Below are 17,198 nucleotides of genomic sequence, written 5' to 3'. Positions count from 1 at the left end.
ACATGGCCGCCATGTTGCTTTGAGTTCACATTCAGTTTCTATTGGAGAAGATCAAAGGAAGTGACATTTTCATTGTTTTGACAAAACTGTGGTCTCAAATTGATTGTGACCCAATTTGTGTCTACAAAATGAGAGCAAAGGCGTTGAGGCGAAACACCGAACAGGACCAGTAGGCCAAGTTCTGTCATCGTTATTACGCTGTTATTACATGTGTTTTATTGTTCTGTTATTTGGGTGAAATAATTTGTGAAGTTTGTTGAAATGTCCTGCTACTAAATAGAAACTGAGTAGTTCCATGTTTTTCGCTCTTGCCCAGTTTGCTGCTGCATCTTGTCTTCAAGTTGCCACATGAGCAGCTAATTAGCAGGAAGAGTCAGTTTTCAAGGGGTTAACACTCATTTTCCTTTTGAAGACTTTGTCATTCCCTTTTTACTGAGAAAAGTTATTTTGTTATTTTAATCTTGCTTGTGTAACATGGTTGAATTTATCCGTTGTTATAATTACTCAAAATGTTTTTCTTTGGTTATTTGTATGGGTTCCTACCTGACTGCAAATCTCTGTTATTGTTTTAACTGTGTTACTTTAAGAACGGAAGCCCCTCCCCTTTTGTTTCTTCTTCTGTGGTATTGTCTTTAAAATGTTTGCGTCCCTTAGACCCTCCCTTTTGTCATGTTGTCCTGTGGGAGAGGTGTGTACTATTTATTTTGTATCTGAATACATCCAGTTTATTTATAGCTTTATTAAGTTCATTTCTGTTATGTACTTTTGTCTATGTAGGGCTTGGAGCGGGCAGCCTGTAACACGGTTATTTTCTATCTGTTATTCTTGTCAGAATAAACCCTTTTAAAGGTGAACTACGGCCTAATCATTTAAAACCAGCACAATGCAGATCGGATCCGGTTACACTTGTTTTATCAGAAGTTTCTTTACAGACACGATGGAGTCAGTCTGAGCTGGATTGTCTGGAGGGGCTGGTTGACCTTTCATGACCTCCTCAAACATTTCCTTATATCTTTAAAATGATTGCAGCACAAACCAAGTTTTTTGCTGCAGAAACATCTGACACAAATTTTGTCTGATTTGAGGTGGACTTCACCCCCGGATCGACACCAAACTGTGATGCTGTTCCAGGCTTTTAATGCAGATTCTTTCAGTTTGGCTTCCTTCTCCTCTGCAGGAGCTGAAGTTCATTCTCTGCTGGGTTAATTGGTCTTTAATCTTAAACCACTTTGTTTCCGCTGATGAAGCCTAGCCTTTGTTTTGAAGGCAGTGTGTTCTGGTCATTGTCCTGGTGCATGATAAAATTCCTCCTGGTTAGTTTCTCTGTAAATATTTCAGAAAAATGTTTCAGTAAACTCAGAATTGATTCTGCTGCCATTATCAGAAACATCATCATTAAAATGAATGAGGCTGTTGCAGGAACATCAGCTCCGCCAGGCTTCACAGAGGAACTGATGAGCTTTGGATCCAGGCAGCCAGATGAATCCCGTCACATCCAGCTCTGATCGGTCAGCGTGAAACACGGCACACTTCAGTCACACAGTCCAGTAGTTTGCTGACTGGAAAAATGGTTTTGTTCAAATGAAGAGAATTTTGTCCACAGTTGTTAAACATCTACATGTAACAACCAGGAAATAAAGGCTGAGCTCCCAGTTACTCTGTTACTCTGATCTCAAACCAAAAGTGGAAAATAACAACAGAGGAATTGTTCCTCCTGTTCCAATAATTCTGGAGGGTCTGTGTGCCTGATAACGGTAATAATAACCTTTATTTGACCAGGTCTGCCAGATGAGTCCTGGCCAGCAGCATTCGGTTCTTTTGGACCTTCTGGAGAACTGAGCTCCTGTCACTGACGACGACTCAGGTCAGAAAACCAAACCTTCATTTTAAACTCTTTATTTCTTCCAGCTTATAAAAGATTCAACCAGCTGAGCCTGAATCAGAGTAAACTCCATCATTCGTCTGTTTCAGTGAAGCTTCAAGCATTAGTAGAGCTGGATCAGGGGGCGTGGCTTACAGGTAAACAGGTGAGCAGCAGGAGTTGAACACTCCAATGAGCCAATCATCTGAAAGCAGTGACCTGAGTGTTAAATCATCCAAGCATAACCAAGGGAAACCATGTAACCATGGCAACAAGGCAGTCGGCGCTCTGATTGGTTAATGAGGTTAACAATGCAGAGGAGGAGCAGCAGAGCAGCAGGTTAGCGTTGAGTTCTTCTTCTCTCCTCTGTGACGGAAACATTCTGAGTCTGCAAGACAAGAAAAGAAGAATGAGAACAAAACTTCATGAAATTGGATCTCAGAAGCAAAGAGTGATTGAGTTCAAAAGACTTTAGATGTGAACATATAAGCAGCTCGTTAAACAATGTTTAAAACTGCCAGGTTTCCGAGCAACAGGCTCATATGCAAACACAGGCAAATCTAAATGAAGGTTCGTCTCATTTCACTGCCGAGTTGCTGAAGAGCAGGAAAGTCCAAGTCCATCCTGGACAGCCGCCTGCTGGAGCAGGGCTGCATCTAAAGGTTACAGGGACCGGACCTGCCCCCCTGACCCAGAGCTTCAAAATAAAACAGAAACATAACAACAGGTTTGAACAAATCATGTCCAGCATGTCTGTCAATAAATTAGCACCTTGTTTTCTGACTCTTGATGGTCAGATATTATCACCTTATGGACCCGATTATAATACCAAATTTAAAATCTTTGATATTCTGTTTTTCCCATCGTAGTTCACCTAATCAGAATGAATCAATAAATGAAGATACAAACTAACTTTCTCCTGTTGTTTCTTAAACTCATTTATTTGAGGAGTTTCTCACCTACTGAGCTGCAGGTTCAGGCTGATCTGCTGCTGCAGCCTGCAGGAGACAGAGCAGATCATCATCATCATCATCCTGTCAGCCTGTTTCCAGTCACTTTGTTAGTTTCATCAGTGGAACCGTCGACACGTTTGAATCTTTCTGCTGAGCAGAAAGATTAAAACTATTCCCTGTAATTCAGTTTTCATTTGAACAGAAAGTAAAGCAGATTCATCAGATCTCAGACTTGAACTTCCCTCAACAACCATCAAAACATTTCAGATAAAATAGATACATATACAATATATCTATAAAGATATACATAGAATAGATATATTGTTTTCTTACAATCTGCTTTATCATTTCTTTTTATAAGCTATAGTTTAATTACAGCTTATGAAAATAAGATGACTAAAACTGGTAATTATGAATTATTGTCAGTTAAATCCATCCAATAATTTGGTTTCCTGTTAGTTAAATGATGAGTTTTAAGAGCAGAAAGCGTCACAACAGCCCAACCAATCAGGCACCTGCTCTGCTGCTGGTCCCGCCTCCTCCTGAATCCAGCCAATCAGAGATGAAAACATTTTTAAAATTTTACATGGCAGAAATTGTATCAGTAATTAATCATCCCAAAATAGATTTATAAAATTAATGACTTTAGAAATGTAAATTTAAATGCAATAGATGAAGACTTTGTGTGTTATGTTTGCTATTCATCGATGTGACGTCACTCACCGTCTTGACCAATCCGCTCGCCACGTTCTCCACGCGCTCCACCGTCGCCTGGGCAACCTCGTTGGCCCCGGCAACCGCGGTGTCGGCAACAACGTTGGTCTGTTCAGTGGATTTCTGAGCAACTGGGCAACAGAAACCAGCAACAATTAAACCGGGAAACATTTTCATCTGAGAAACATTTACAGCTTGAAATGATGTGACCAACATGGAGGACATCATGTCCAACATGGAGGACATCATGTCCAACATGGAGGACATCATGTCCAACATGGAGGACATCATGTCCAACATGGAGGAGATCATGTCCAACATGGAGGACATCGTGTCCAACATGGAGGAGATCATGTCCAACATGGAGGACATCATGTCCAACATGGAGGACATCATATCCAACATGGAGGAGATCATGTCCAATATGGAGGACATCGTGTCCAACATGGAGGACATCATGTCCAACATGGAGGACATCATGTCCAACATGGAGGAGATCATGTCCAACATGGAGGAGATCATGTCCTCCATGTTGGATATGATGTCCAACATGGAGGACATCGTGTCCAATATGGAGGACATCATGTCCAATATGGAGGACATAATGTCCAACATGGAGGACATTATGTCCAACATGGAGGACATCATGTCCAACATGGAGGAGATCATGTCCAACATGGAGGACATCATATCTAATATGAAGGACATAATGTCCAACATGGAGGACATCATGTCCAACATGGAGGACATCATATCCAACATGGAGGAGATCATGTCCAACATGGAGGAGATCATGTCCAACATGGAGGACATCATATCCAACATGGAGGACATCATATCTAATATGAAGGACATCATGTCAAATATGGAGGACATTATGTCCAACATGGAGGACATTATGTCCAACATGGAGGACATCATGTCCAACATGGAGGACATCATGTCCAACATGGAGGACATCATGTCCAACATGGAGGACATCATATCAAACATGGAGGACATCATATCCAACATGGAGGACATCATGTCCAACATGGAGGACATCATATCCAACATGGAGGACATCATGTCCAACATGGAGGACATCATGTCCAACATGGAGGACATCATATCCAACATGGAGGACATCATGTCCAACATGGAGGACATCATATCCAACATGGAGGAGATCATGTCCAACATGGAGGACATCATATCTAATATGAAGGACATCATATCCAACATGGAGGACATCATATCCAACATGGAGGACAACATGTCCAACATGGAGGACATCATATCCAACATGGAGGACATCATGTCCAACATGGAGGACATCATGTCCAACATGGAGGACATCATATCCAACATGGAGGAGATCATGTCCAACATGGAGGACATCATATCTAATATGAAGGACATAATGTCCAACATGGAGGACATCATGTCCAACATGGAGGACATCATATCAAACATGGAGGACATCATGTCCAACATGGAGGACATCATGTCCAATATGGAGGACATTATGTCCAATATGGAGGACATCACGTCCAACATGGAGGACATCATGTCCTCCATATTGGACATTAATGTCCAACCTTTAACTTCCTGTTTGTCTGGATGTTGCTTCACTATTTCTACCTAATGTTCTTTACTAATGAAGCGCACCAGTCCCTCCTGCAGTAACAGCCCCTCAGCATGAAGCTGCCTCCTCCGTGCTTCACCAATGGAACCTGAGCTTCAACCAGATGATGGAGGTCAGAGTTTCTCCTCAGATTTTAACCATTACTTGTCAGCAGGAAGCAGAAAGTTTGAGATTTTGCCCTGAAATACGTGCCAGGTGCAAAAAAATATGTTTAGCATTTTTAGAGAATCTGAATGTTAATAATTAAAACTGATTAAAAATACGAAGTATTTGTTGTTTAAGGACAGAGTAAGAAGAGATTTGTATGTTTAAGATGTGTAGATAATTTGTTTTCTTGTGGATTTATCATTTAAAATGTAATTTTATTTGAATTAATTGTTTTTGATTATTTAAGGTCTAATTCTAAGATAAACGACAGGATTTATTAAACCTGTATTTATTGAACTGTTTTAACCAGAGTGGTAAAATAATATAATAATGGAGATTAAAGTCAGGAGTTTTTATAAACAGTCACAGGAAAACATGAAATAATAAAATAATCATGAATTTCTGATCACCTGAATTGACGCTCGTCACCACGCCCTCCATCGTCTTGTTTCCTGTAAAACCAACAACATTTCCAAACATTTCACTGTAAAACTGAGACTGAATTTAAACCAGTTTCAATCATAATCTGGAGAATCATTGTAGACATGTTCAGGTTCTGTTCAGGTTCTGTTGGACCAGGTTCTGTTCAGGTTCTGTTCAGGTTCTGTTGGACCGGGTTCTGTTCAGGTTCTGTTCAGGTTCTGTTGGATCGGGTTCTGTTCAGGTTCTGTTCAGGTTCTGTTCAGTTCTGTTGGACTGGGTTCTGTTCAGGTTCTGTTCAGGTTCTGTTGGACCGGGTTCTGTTCAGGTTCTGTTCAGGTTCTGTTGGACCGGGTTCTGTTCAGGTTCTGTTGGACTGGGTTCTGCTCAGGTTCTGTTCAGGTTCTGTTGGACTGGGTTCTGTTCAGGTTCTGTTGACCAGGTTCTGTTCAGGTTCTGTTCAGGTTCTGTTGGACCAGGTTCTGTTCAGGTTCTGTTGGACTGGGTTCTGTTCAGGTTCTGTTGGACCAGGTTCTGTTCAGGTTCTGTTCAGGTTCTGTTGGACTGGGTTCTGTTCAGGTTCTGTTGGACTGGGTTCTGTTCAGGTTCTGTTGGACCGGGTTCTGAAGATGAGCTTCTGATAAATATCTGATTATTTTCTGGCTTCGTTTCATTCATTGTCATTGAGTGAAATGATCTTTGGTGAAAATCTGAACTTTAAAGTAAAATTACACCAAATAGATGAAATGTTTGATTGTTACTCAAAGCAAAACATATTTTTCAGATCATTTAATAGCGCCTGAATGTTTCTGCAGCAGATTAATGAATAATAAATGAGCTGCAATTATTTGATGACTCTAAAAGCTGGATATTGCTTTGGGCTTTTAATTTGAAAAAACTTAATGTTTTGCTTTCATTAAACAAAGTGGAATCAGGTCAAAGGTCAGATCAGAGCCATGTTTCCATGTGAGGCAGTTAGAGATGAACTATTAAATTAGTTTTTATTATTTCCATCCATTTTCCAGATTCAAGATGAAGTTTGTTTCATTTCCTACTTAGTTTTCTTCTGTATTTTGTTATGATGATCTATTATTTACTTATTTTATTACTAAAAAATGAAACGAATGATTCAGTAAAACTGGAAACATTTATGTTTTTACAGTGTATTAATATAATTATTGACATTTATTTGATCTAATATTTGAGTTCATGTTTTTCCTCTACATGATTTTATCTATTTTTTATGGATGATCTCATTAATAAAATAAATCAATCTTTTCCTCTGCAGCCATGATGACTCGGCGTTTCCTCTCATCCTGATGGATCTTAATATTTAACAGCGTCGTTTCAATCTAAGTTATATTTCATGTATTCGGCTGAATATATTTAATCAGCTCATTTGCTGGAAGTTTTAAATATTTATTTGGACAATTTTCCTATTTTATTTTGTTCTTTCCTTCCATATTGAATATGAAGCAGATTTTAAATAAATAAATAAATAATAAATATACATATTTATGTGTTTTATAAGTATATATTTTCTCTAATACTTTAATTTTGTTTTTATTATAAGTCTCTTAAAATGATTTTTAAGTTTAATTACTTTTAAAACTTAGTTTCATTAAAATGTTTCTCTAGTTTTTTATCTCCTTATTTTTTTAAATTAATGTTAAATATTATTAATGCATTTTCTAACAACTTGTTCCTGTTGGGTCAGGAGGTTCTGGTTCCTCTGGGCGAGAGGCGGAGTCACCTGGACAGGTGACCAGTCTGTCACAGGGAAACACACACACACAACCACACACACTCACACACACACACACTCACACAACACACACACACACTCACACACACACACTCACACACAGACACAACCACATACACTCACACACACACACACTCACACACACACAACCACACACACACACACAGACACAACCACACACACTCACACACACACACACACTCACACACACACAACCACACACACTCACACACACACTCACACACACACACACACACTCACTCACACACACACCCCACACACACACACAGACACAACCACACACACTCACACACACACACACACACACTCACTCACACACACACTCACACAACCACACACACACACACAGACACAACCACACACACACACACACTCACTCACACACACACACAACCACACACACACACACACACTCACACAACCAAACACACACACTCGCACACACAACTTAACACACACACTCGCACACACACACTCACACACACCACACACTCGCACACACACAACTAAACACACACACACATGTCGGGAATTTGGACCAGTCGGTGTTTTGCCCTGTGGGAGGAACCTGGAGAACCGGGCAGAACCAGGACAGAGAGCGAACCCATCATGCACAGAGACAACATGCAGGAAGACGTCGGACCGGGAATCGAACCCAGAACCTTCTTCCTCCAAGGCAACGGTGCTACCAACTGCACCACTGTGCAGCCCAACACAAATATTATTAATGTTTTCTTTTAATAATTTCATCCTTTATGCCATTTTTGCTGGTTTTTTCTCCAGATTTCACTGCAAGAAGTGACACTGTTGAGGTCAAAGGTCACGGTGGTCTTACCCACATACATGACTCCGTCCTTGGTCTTGGTCGCGGCCTCGCCCACGCCGGCTTTGGTCTTCTCAGTGGCGGCGACGACGCCTTCCTTAGCCACGGAGAATCCCTTCCTCAGAGCATCCATGATGAAGATGATGAAGGTGAAGATGCTGCCTCTGTCTTCTCTGTCTCTGTCTGTCTCTGGTCTGGTCTGTCCTCTGCTGCGTCCGTCTCCGTCTGCCTGCCACCCTCCTGCTGGAGGCGGAGCCGCGTCAGGCTGGGAGGAGCCGACGCGGCGGAGCCTCCAGCAGGAAGAGGATTCAGATTCCAGAAACGTCCTGAACTGAAAAACGTTTTCATGAACATTTATTGATGCTTGTGCAGAAACAAACGGCCACAGAAGAACCGCAGTTCAGGAAGGTTCTGGTTCTGGTTCAGTCTGTGACCCACTAGGATTTTCACAAGGAGACGCGAAGACGCTGCGACTCCCTGCAGACACGAACGTGTGACCGACCCGCCCAGAGTCACACCATCATCATCATCATCATCATCATCAGGTCACATGATGCTGAGCAGAACCAGAACCAGCAGGTTCTGGTGCTGCAGGTCCAGAAATCTGCTGGGGCCAGAACCGGTGGGTTCACACTCACACACACACACACACACACACACACACACACACACACACACACACACACACACACACACACACACACACACACACACACACACACACACTCCCTCAGTGACTCAGCAGAACACTCTGCGCTCTGATTGGTCGATTATTTTTAGAGGCTTTTATTTCCTTCCTTTCCAAATGGACTGAAGACAGCATTATGGGATGCTGACGGTTCCCATGGTGACGAGGCAGATAAATATCGAGCCAAATATTACTGAAAATGTTTTTCTGCCCACATTATCATTTTATAAAACTTCTTATTGTAACTTTTATAGTTTCAATCTAAATCATTTCTGAGCTCTGAGGAAAATTTTGATCATATTTATTATCTATTATGAATGTTTTCTTTTCTTCTGTTGTTAAGATTAATTTAAAAGAGAAATAAAATAAACTTCCTGAAGAAATTTAACGGGGCCTGCCAAAGTGTGCCCGTCGGTTTGTACCCAGTGTTCTGATGCTAAACATTAGCATCCATGCTAACGAAAGCTGCAATGTCATTAATAGCACGTGGATAGTCACAAGCATGAATTACTGAACATGGGTAATAAGTAAAGGAAACAGCTAATACCTCATTTAAGGTAAAAGGCTAATGCTAATGCTCTGCCTTTATGCGCAAGGCAGACCCCTAACATGAGAGAAAAAGATCATGCAGGATAATCTTATTGCACTTTCTATGGCAGTGCAAAAGTGGGGAACAGTGAATGCTAATGTTTGTGCTAATGCTAATGCCCTAACTTGAGACGAAAAGATAAAGCAAGCTAATATCATTGCAGCGCCTATGGCGCTGCATTAGCCACAGGCGGATCTTAAGACTTTTATTTTGAAATTTTCATTGAGCTTCATTTTAAATGGCCAATCTAATCCCATGTAACAGTGATTTGGTAAAATCAGACATATAATGGTCAAAAGAGCACTTAATTAATGGAAAAATTGTCAAGGCTTTTATTTTGAAATTTTTTAAAAGCTTAATTTAAAATTTCCACACTAATTCCATGTGTAACAGTGGTTGGTTAAAAAGAGTTATAAAAGGCCCAAAACACAAGCAGTTCTAAAGTCCAGCTTTTTTGTCTGAGTTCTGCCATAGTTAGAACTACAGTGATGCGTTTTTGTAGTCCTAATCAGCTGGCCCTGCTGTGTTCCGTTGCTATGGTAATGGATCCTCTGCCAACTGTGAGTCAGACAGGGGGAGACATAATTCTATCAGTTTGAGGCAGCCATTTTCATTAAAATAGGCATGAGCCAGAAAGGAGTCTTAAGGCTTTTATTTTGAAATTTTCAGTAAGCCTCATTTTAGCTGTCCAAAATAATCCAAGTGTAACAGTGCTTTTGTTAAAAAAAGTAACATAATCCCCAAGAGAGCAATTATGTTATATAAAAGAATTTCAGGGCTTTTATTTTGAAATTTTAATTCAACTTAATTTAAAATTAACACTAACCCCTGTGTGTAACAATGGTTGGATAAAATCAGTTATAAAATGCCCAAAACAAAAGTAGTTCTACACCTTCCTCATAATAAAAACTACAGTGATGCGTTTTTGTAGTCCTAACCACTGGCCCTGCTGTGCTCCATTTTCACGAGACGCGAAGACGCTGCGACTCCCTGCAGACACGAACGTGTGACCGACCCGCCCAGAGTCACACCACACTAACTAAACTCACAGCTGGATCCTCTGCCAGCTGTGAGTCAGACAGGGGGAGACAGAATTCTATCGGTTTGAGGCAGCCATTTTGACTAAAATAGGCATGAGCCCAAAAGGCATCTTAAGGCTTTTATTTTGAAATTTTCAGTAAGACTGGTTTAAAATGTCCATCTAATCACATGACTAACAGTGATTGTGTTAAATAAGTTATAAAATGCCCCAAAAGTCAATTGATAAAAAAATGTCAAGGCTTTAATTTTGAAATTTTAATTAAACTTAATTTCATTAAGATTAATTAAACTTAATTAACACTAATCCCATGTAACAATGGTTGGTTAAAATCAGTTATAAAATGCCCAAAACACAAGTAGTTCTAAAGGCCAGCTCTTTCCTCAGAGCTCTGCCACAGTAAAAACTACAGTGATGCGTTTTTGTAGTTCTAATTTATAATTCTAAATTCCAGCTCCTTCCTCAAGCTCTGCCACAGTAAAACTACAGTGATGCGTTTTTGTAGTTCTAATTTATAATTCTAAATTCCAGCTCCTTCCTCAGAGCTCTGCCACAGTAAAAACTACAGTGATGCGTTTTGTAGTTCTAATTTATAATTCTAAATTCCAGCTCCTTCCTCAGAGCTCTGCCACAGTAAAAACTACAGTGATGCGTTTTTGTAGTTCTAATTAGCTGCTCGGCCCTGCTGTGCTTCGTTGCTATGGTAATTAATCCTCTGCAACTGTCATGTGTGTGAGACAGAAGATTTCTATCTTTGTGAGACACCCAGTCAGTTTTCACTGAAAAAAGCGGTCCGAACAACTCCTTCCCATTCGGAAACCGTGATACGTATCGGAAAACCGTTTGAAGCGTATGAGAGGGCTATCTTTCGTCTCCGATAGTCCCGCGATTCATATCTGTACATCATTCACAGTAATAACAGCGACGAGATAAAAATGGTGTGCGCTGAGGTCTGACATTTTTCAGAAATACATGGAAGTGATCCTGGCTGAGCGAGTCGAAATCCTGTCGCATCACTTTGCTCTGAAGCACCTTGACAGAAAACCGTAAGCCCTAGAAAAATTTGAAAACATTTTACCGGAGCAGGCATGCGTATCTATGTCATGACCGAGTTTGATACCGATAGGGCTATATTTGTGGTCGTGACGGCGATTTCAAAATTTATTTGGGGTCAGAATCGCAGTGCTTCCCACACTCTAACGAATCGTTGATTACACTCTAGTTTGGGCAGTTTCTAACTGAAGAAAAATTTTTGATGGTTTTTCGCTTTTTACTTTTTCATCGTAACTCTGAATCCCACCAAAAGTAATAGCTCCAATGCCGGCGCCGAGCCGCACGTTTTGATACCACTTTTGTGGGTGGGCTCGCAGCGGTACGAGCCGCATTAACGGTCACGGATGAAGAAGTTATAACTAGAAAATTCCTGAAGAAATTTAACCGGGGCCTGCCAAAGTGTGCCCGTCGGTTTGGACCCAGCATTCTGATGCTAAACATTAGCATCCATGCTAAAGAAAGCTGCAATGTCATCAATAGCACGTGGATAGTCACAAGCATGAATTATTGAATATGGGTAATAAGTAAAGGAAACGCAGATACCTCATTTAAGGTAAAAGGCTAATGCTAATGCTCTGCATTGCTGTGCAAGGCAGAGCCCTAACCTCAGAGAAAAAGATCATGCAGGATAATCTTATTGCACTGCCTATGGCAGTGCACTAGTGGGGAACAGTGAAATGCTAATGTTTGTGCTAATGCTAATGCACTATCTTGCTGTGCAAGACAGTGCCGTAACTTGAGACGAAAAGATAAAGCAAGCTAATATCATTGCAGCGTCTGCAGCGCTGCATCAGCCACAGACGAATCTTAAGACTTTTATTTTGAAATTTTCATTGAGCTTCATTTTAAATGGCCAATCTAATCCCATGTGTAGCGATTTTTTGGTAAAATCAGACATAAAATGGTCAAAAGAGCACTTAATTGATGGAAAAATTGTCAAGGCTTTCATTTTGAATTTTTTAAAAGCTTAATTTAAAATTTCCACACTAATTCCATGTGTAACAGTGGTTGGTTAAAAAGAGTTATAGAAGGCCAAAACACAAGCAGTTCTAAAGTCCAGCCTTTTCCTCCGAGTTCTGCAATAGTTAGAACTACAGTGATGCGTTTTTGTAGTCCTAACCAGGCCCTGCTGTTCCATTGCTATGGTAATGGATCCTCTGCAGGCTGTGAGTCAGACAGGGGGAGACTTAATTCTATCAGTTTGAGGCAGCCATTTTCACTAAAATATGCATGAGCCAGAAAGGAAACTTAAGGCTTTTATTTTGAAATTTTCAGTAAGCTTCATTTTAACTGTCCAAAATAATCCAAAGTGTAACAGTGGTTTTGTTAAAAAAGTCACATAATCCCCAAGAGAGCAATTCCATAATATAAAAGAATGTCAGGGCTTTTATTTTGAAATTTTAATTGAACTTAATTTAAAATTACCACTCTAATCTAATGGTTGGATAAAATCAGTTATAAAATGCCCAAAACACAAGTAGTTCTAAAGGCCAACTGCTTCCTCAGAGCTCTGCCACAGTAAAAACTACAGTGATGCGTATTTGTAGTCCAAACCACTGGCCCTGCTGTGCTCCATTGCTATGGTAATGGATCCTCTGCCAGCTGTGAGTCAGACAGGGGGAGACAGAATTCTCTCAGTTTGTGGCAGCCATTTTGACTAAAATAGGCATGAGCCAGAAAGGAACCTTAAGGCTTTTATTTTGAAATTTTCATTTTAAATGTCCAAAATAATCCAAAGTTTAACAGTGGTTTATTTAAAAAAGTCACATAATGCCAAGAGAACAATTACATAATATAAAAGAATCTCAGGGCTTTTATTTGAAATTTTCATTAAGCTGAATTTAAAATTGCCACACTAATCCTGTGTGTAACAATGGTTGCTTAAAATCAGTGATAAAAAGTCCAAACACAATGTAATTCTCAATCCCAGCTCAGTCCTCCTCAGCAGTAACTGACAGTTCCGCCATGTTGTAGTTCTGACAATCAGCTCAGACTTCCTCTGTAGACACTGAGTGTTCCGCCATGTTGTAGTTCTAACCTGCAGTCATTGTAGTTCTAAAGAGAAGGTCAACTCTCATGTCAGTGTGACACACAAGGAGAGACTTAATTCTAAATGCTTGAAGTAGTTAGTTTTTCTGACAGGCCTGAGAGAAATATTCAGCTTTATTTGAAATTTTTATTAAGCTGAATGCAAAATTGACATACTAATCCCATGTGTAACAATGGTTGGTTAAAATCAGTTATAAAATACCCAAAACACAAGTAGTTCTAAAGGCCAGCTCCTTCCTCAGAGCTCTGCCACAGTAAAAACTACAGTGATGCGTTTTTGTAGTTCTAATTTATAATTCTAAAGGCCAGCTCCTTCCTCAGAGCTCTGCCACAGTAAAACTACAGTGATGCGTTTTTGTAGTTCTAATTAGCTGCTCGGCCCTGCTGTGCTTTGTTGCTATGGTAATGGTAACTGTCATGTGTGTGAGACAGATTTCTATCAGTTTTAACTGAAAAAAACAGTCCGAACAACTCCTTCCCATTCGGAAACCGTGATACGTATCGGAAAACCGTTTGAAGCGTATGAGAGGGCTATCTTTCGTCTCCGATAGTCCCGCGATTCATATCTGTACATCACTCACAGTAATAACAGCGACGAGATAAAAATGGTGTGCGCTGAGGTCTGACATTTTTCAGAAATACATGGAAGTGATCCTGGCTGAGCGAGTTGAAATCCTGTCGCATCACTTTGCTCTGAAGCCCCTAGACAGAAACCGTAAGCCCTAGAAAAAATTTGAAAACATTTTACCGGAGCAGGCATGCGTATCTATGTCATGACCGAGTTTGATACCGATAGGGCGATATTTGTGGGCGTGACGGCGATTTCAAATTTTATTTGGGGTCAGAATCGCACTGCTTCCCACACTGTAACGAAACGTTGATTACACTCTAGTTTTTCCAAAAATTTAAAACTTTGGAGCGCTTAGAGAGAATTGTGGACAAACCGTAATTCGTATCAACGTGTTGTCTTTACTTTAGAAAAGATCACGGGCGTATCTACAAACTGAAATTTGAATGGCATTTCTACGTGAATCCATGACAACACAGAAATTCCTCAAAAATTGGGTATTTTAGGATGTTTTCGGTTTCCTCACTCCATTCATTTCTATGGGGCTTTCGGGGGTCTTTTTTGGCTTTTTACATCGCCATGGTAACTCAGAATCCACCACAAGTAATAGCACACATGCCGCCATCGAGCCGCACGTTTTGATACCACATTTGTTGGTGGGCACGCAGCGGTATGAGCCGCATTAACGGTCACGGAAAAAAAATAAAGAATTATAAGAGGCGTTCTATTGGGTGAAGATTAATAGGTGCCTGCCATGCAATGCATGGCAGGCACCAATAATTCATGAAGTTGATCATAGTTCACTGAAGCTTAATGAGTTCAATTATTCCTCCATGTTACATTATAATGAATTATTAAATGTTTTTTGATTCTGCGATGAATGAAAAATGTTCCTGGTTCCTGTTTAAACCCAAATATCATTTAAATCTTTAATGTTTAGATTCTGTTTGGTTTTTATATTCTTGTGACTCCAGAGAGAAACTGAACGATAAAAACATTAATAAACACAAAATGTTTTGCAGAATCTGAGATTAAAACCAGAGAAGCAGCTCATGTCTCAGATCAGCTGACTGAGGAATGTCTCTGCTGCCTGCTAATGGGGCTCTGAGGGGGTCAAAGGTCAGGGGGCCTCCAGAAATTCTGCTGACTCATCAGAACCTTCAACTGGTCCACAAAGGACAAACTCAGCCGGAGGGTTGATAATCTGCATCAACAATTAATCTGGATTTCAGGCTGAATCACAACCAGGCTTTGTTCTGCTCTGAGGTCCGATAAGTACAGTGAAGCACAGGAGAGCAAAGTCCTGGAGGGTCCTGGAAGGACATGGAGGGTCCTGGAAAGACATGGAGGGTCCTGGAAGGACATGGAGGGTCCTGGAAAGACATGGAGGGTCCTGGAAGGACGTGGAGGGTCCTGGAGAGACAGGGGGGGTTCCTGGAGAACTTGAACGTGAACTTTATTATTTATCTTGTTAAATAATTTTCAGCAGAAAATATGTTCAATTAAATAAATAACTTTTAGAGAAACATTTAATCTTCAATTATTTGAATATTTAAAGATGAACAAGGAACTAAAAACAGGCAACAGTTTAAAGTGAAATAAAATCTAAGCAGCAGGAGGTGCTGCCTCCTGCTGGTCAGATAACAGAACCACCAGCCAGATCCATTCTGTCCAAGAACCCATAACATTTCAGTTCAGAGCCATAAAATGATGAAGACTCAAATTTACTTTCCAAGTTTAACATAAAACGTTGAAGATAAAACTGGAGGAAATCAGAGACAAACTTTCCCTCGTTGGTCCGTAATTATGTTTATGTTGTAACAAAGCCTCTTATTTGGTTGTTTTGTTTGCGTCTATTAAACTGTTTAAAATATCTGACATTTTAATATTAAAAAGGAAATGTAGGTTCAGGAAACAATATAAAATTGTAATTATTCCTATTCATCTGAAACAAAGCATGTGAAATTTGAGCATTTTTACAAAAATGACAGTTTTTCTCATTTTTGCTGAAATGAACTGGGATCCACAAAGTTTTCAACTGCAACAATAATAAGTTTTATTTTGATGCCCTTCAGTTTTTATCTCAGCAGAGCAGAAAACGACTCTTCCACATCTATGAACTAGTTCTTCTCTGTTTCACTCATTTTCCTCACACTTTTAACAAAACACAGATTTAATTCTAACTTTATTGATCCAACATCGGTAACCAATCAGGAACCACCTGAAGTTATGGATCCTCTGCTGCACCTGGTTCAGCCTCATGGGGTCAGAGGTCACTCTAAATCACCCATCACAGATCAGCCTGCAGCCTTAAAGGAGCCATGGCTGTGACTGAACCTGGATCCGAATGAGGTTCAGTAAAAATGGCAATTTCTTTTACTTAGCAGAGTTTTCTTATTTTTACTTCATTACTTTCTTATTCTCTTATTTTACTTGGTTTTCAGTTTTCAGTCACAGTTTTAAAAAAATCTATAAAAATGGCATCAAAGCGTTTCAGATTCTGGGTCCAGAGATTAACTGGGGCTCCACTGGGGGGCGTTAGAGCTGTTCAGGAGAAAAAAATAAACCAGGAAAACCCTGATCCCCAACACCTGACCCCCAACCGCTGACCTCTAACCTCCAACCCTACTGCCAGAAAAATGGACTCCAATCAGGAGCTGAATGTTTTCTATGTTTTCTAATGATTTCCTGGAAGAATTAATTCTACAGTTCTGCTGTTTGAAGACTATTTGCTTCAGGTTCATATTTTTCATACTTGGGGGGATTTACCAGTAAATCCACCAGGGGAGGAAAGAGGAGGCAGTACCTCCCTTCCTCCTCCTCCTCTTCTTCCTCTTCAAAAGCAGCTGTGGTTCTGGCCGGGCTTCACACGGCCAGTAGA

General features: G+C 40.3%; 1 protein-coding gene across 1 annotated transcript; it reads right to left on the bottom strand.

Annotated features, from left to right (window-relative positions):
- Positions 1-1,880: 1,880 nt before the first annotated feature.
- Positions 1,881-8,498, bottom strand: LOC129355933 (gamma-synuclein-like). Its single transcript, XM_055025573.1, has 5 exons — positions 8,344-8,498; positions 5,713-5,754; positions 3,538-3,659; positions 2,821-2,859; positions 1,881-2,249 (listed from the first exon to the last, which is right to left on the bottom strand). Exons 1-4 carry the CDS (start codon positions 8,462-8,464, stop codon positions 2,821-2,823), a joined length of 324 nt encoding a protein of 107 aa, XP_054881548.1. The 5' UTR covers positions 8,465-8,498; the 3' UTR covers positions 1,881-2,249.
- Between the last annotated feature and the right edge of the window lie 8,700 nt (positions 8,499-17,198).

The sequence above is a fragment of the Poeciliopsis prolifica genome, unplaced genomic scaffold (assembly GCF_027474105.1).
Source record: "Poeciliopsis prolifica strain line A6 unplaced genomic scaffold, Auburn_PproV2 SCAFFOLD151, whole genome shotgun sequence".
NCBI classification, from domain to species: domain Eukaryota; kingdom Metazoa; phylum Chordata; class Actinopteri; order Cyprinodontiformes; family Poeciliidae; genus Poeciliopsis; species Poeciliopsis prolifica.
This window is presented reverse-complemented; position numbering and strand designations above follow the sequence as displayed.

Bases quoted from the DNA above. Each gene is read 5' to 3' on its own strand.
- LOC129355933 (XM_055025573.1), bottom strand. From the start codon at position 8,464: ATGGATGCTCTGAGGAAGGGATTCTCCGTGGCTAAGGAAGGCGTCGTC. The intron at 3,660-5,712 runs GTGATCAGAAAT...TCTGTTGCCCAG, and splicing joins GGTGACGAGCGTCAATTCAG to TTGCTCAGAAATCCACTGAA. The intron at 2,860-3,537 runs GTGAGTGACGTC...TGTCTCCTGCAG, and splicing joins CGAGCGGATTGGTCAAGACG to GCTGCAGCAGCAGATCAGCC.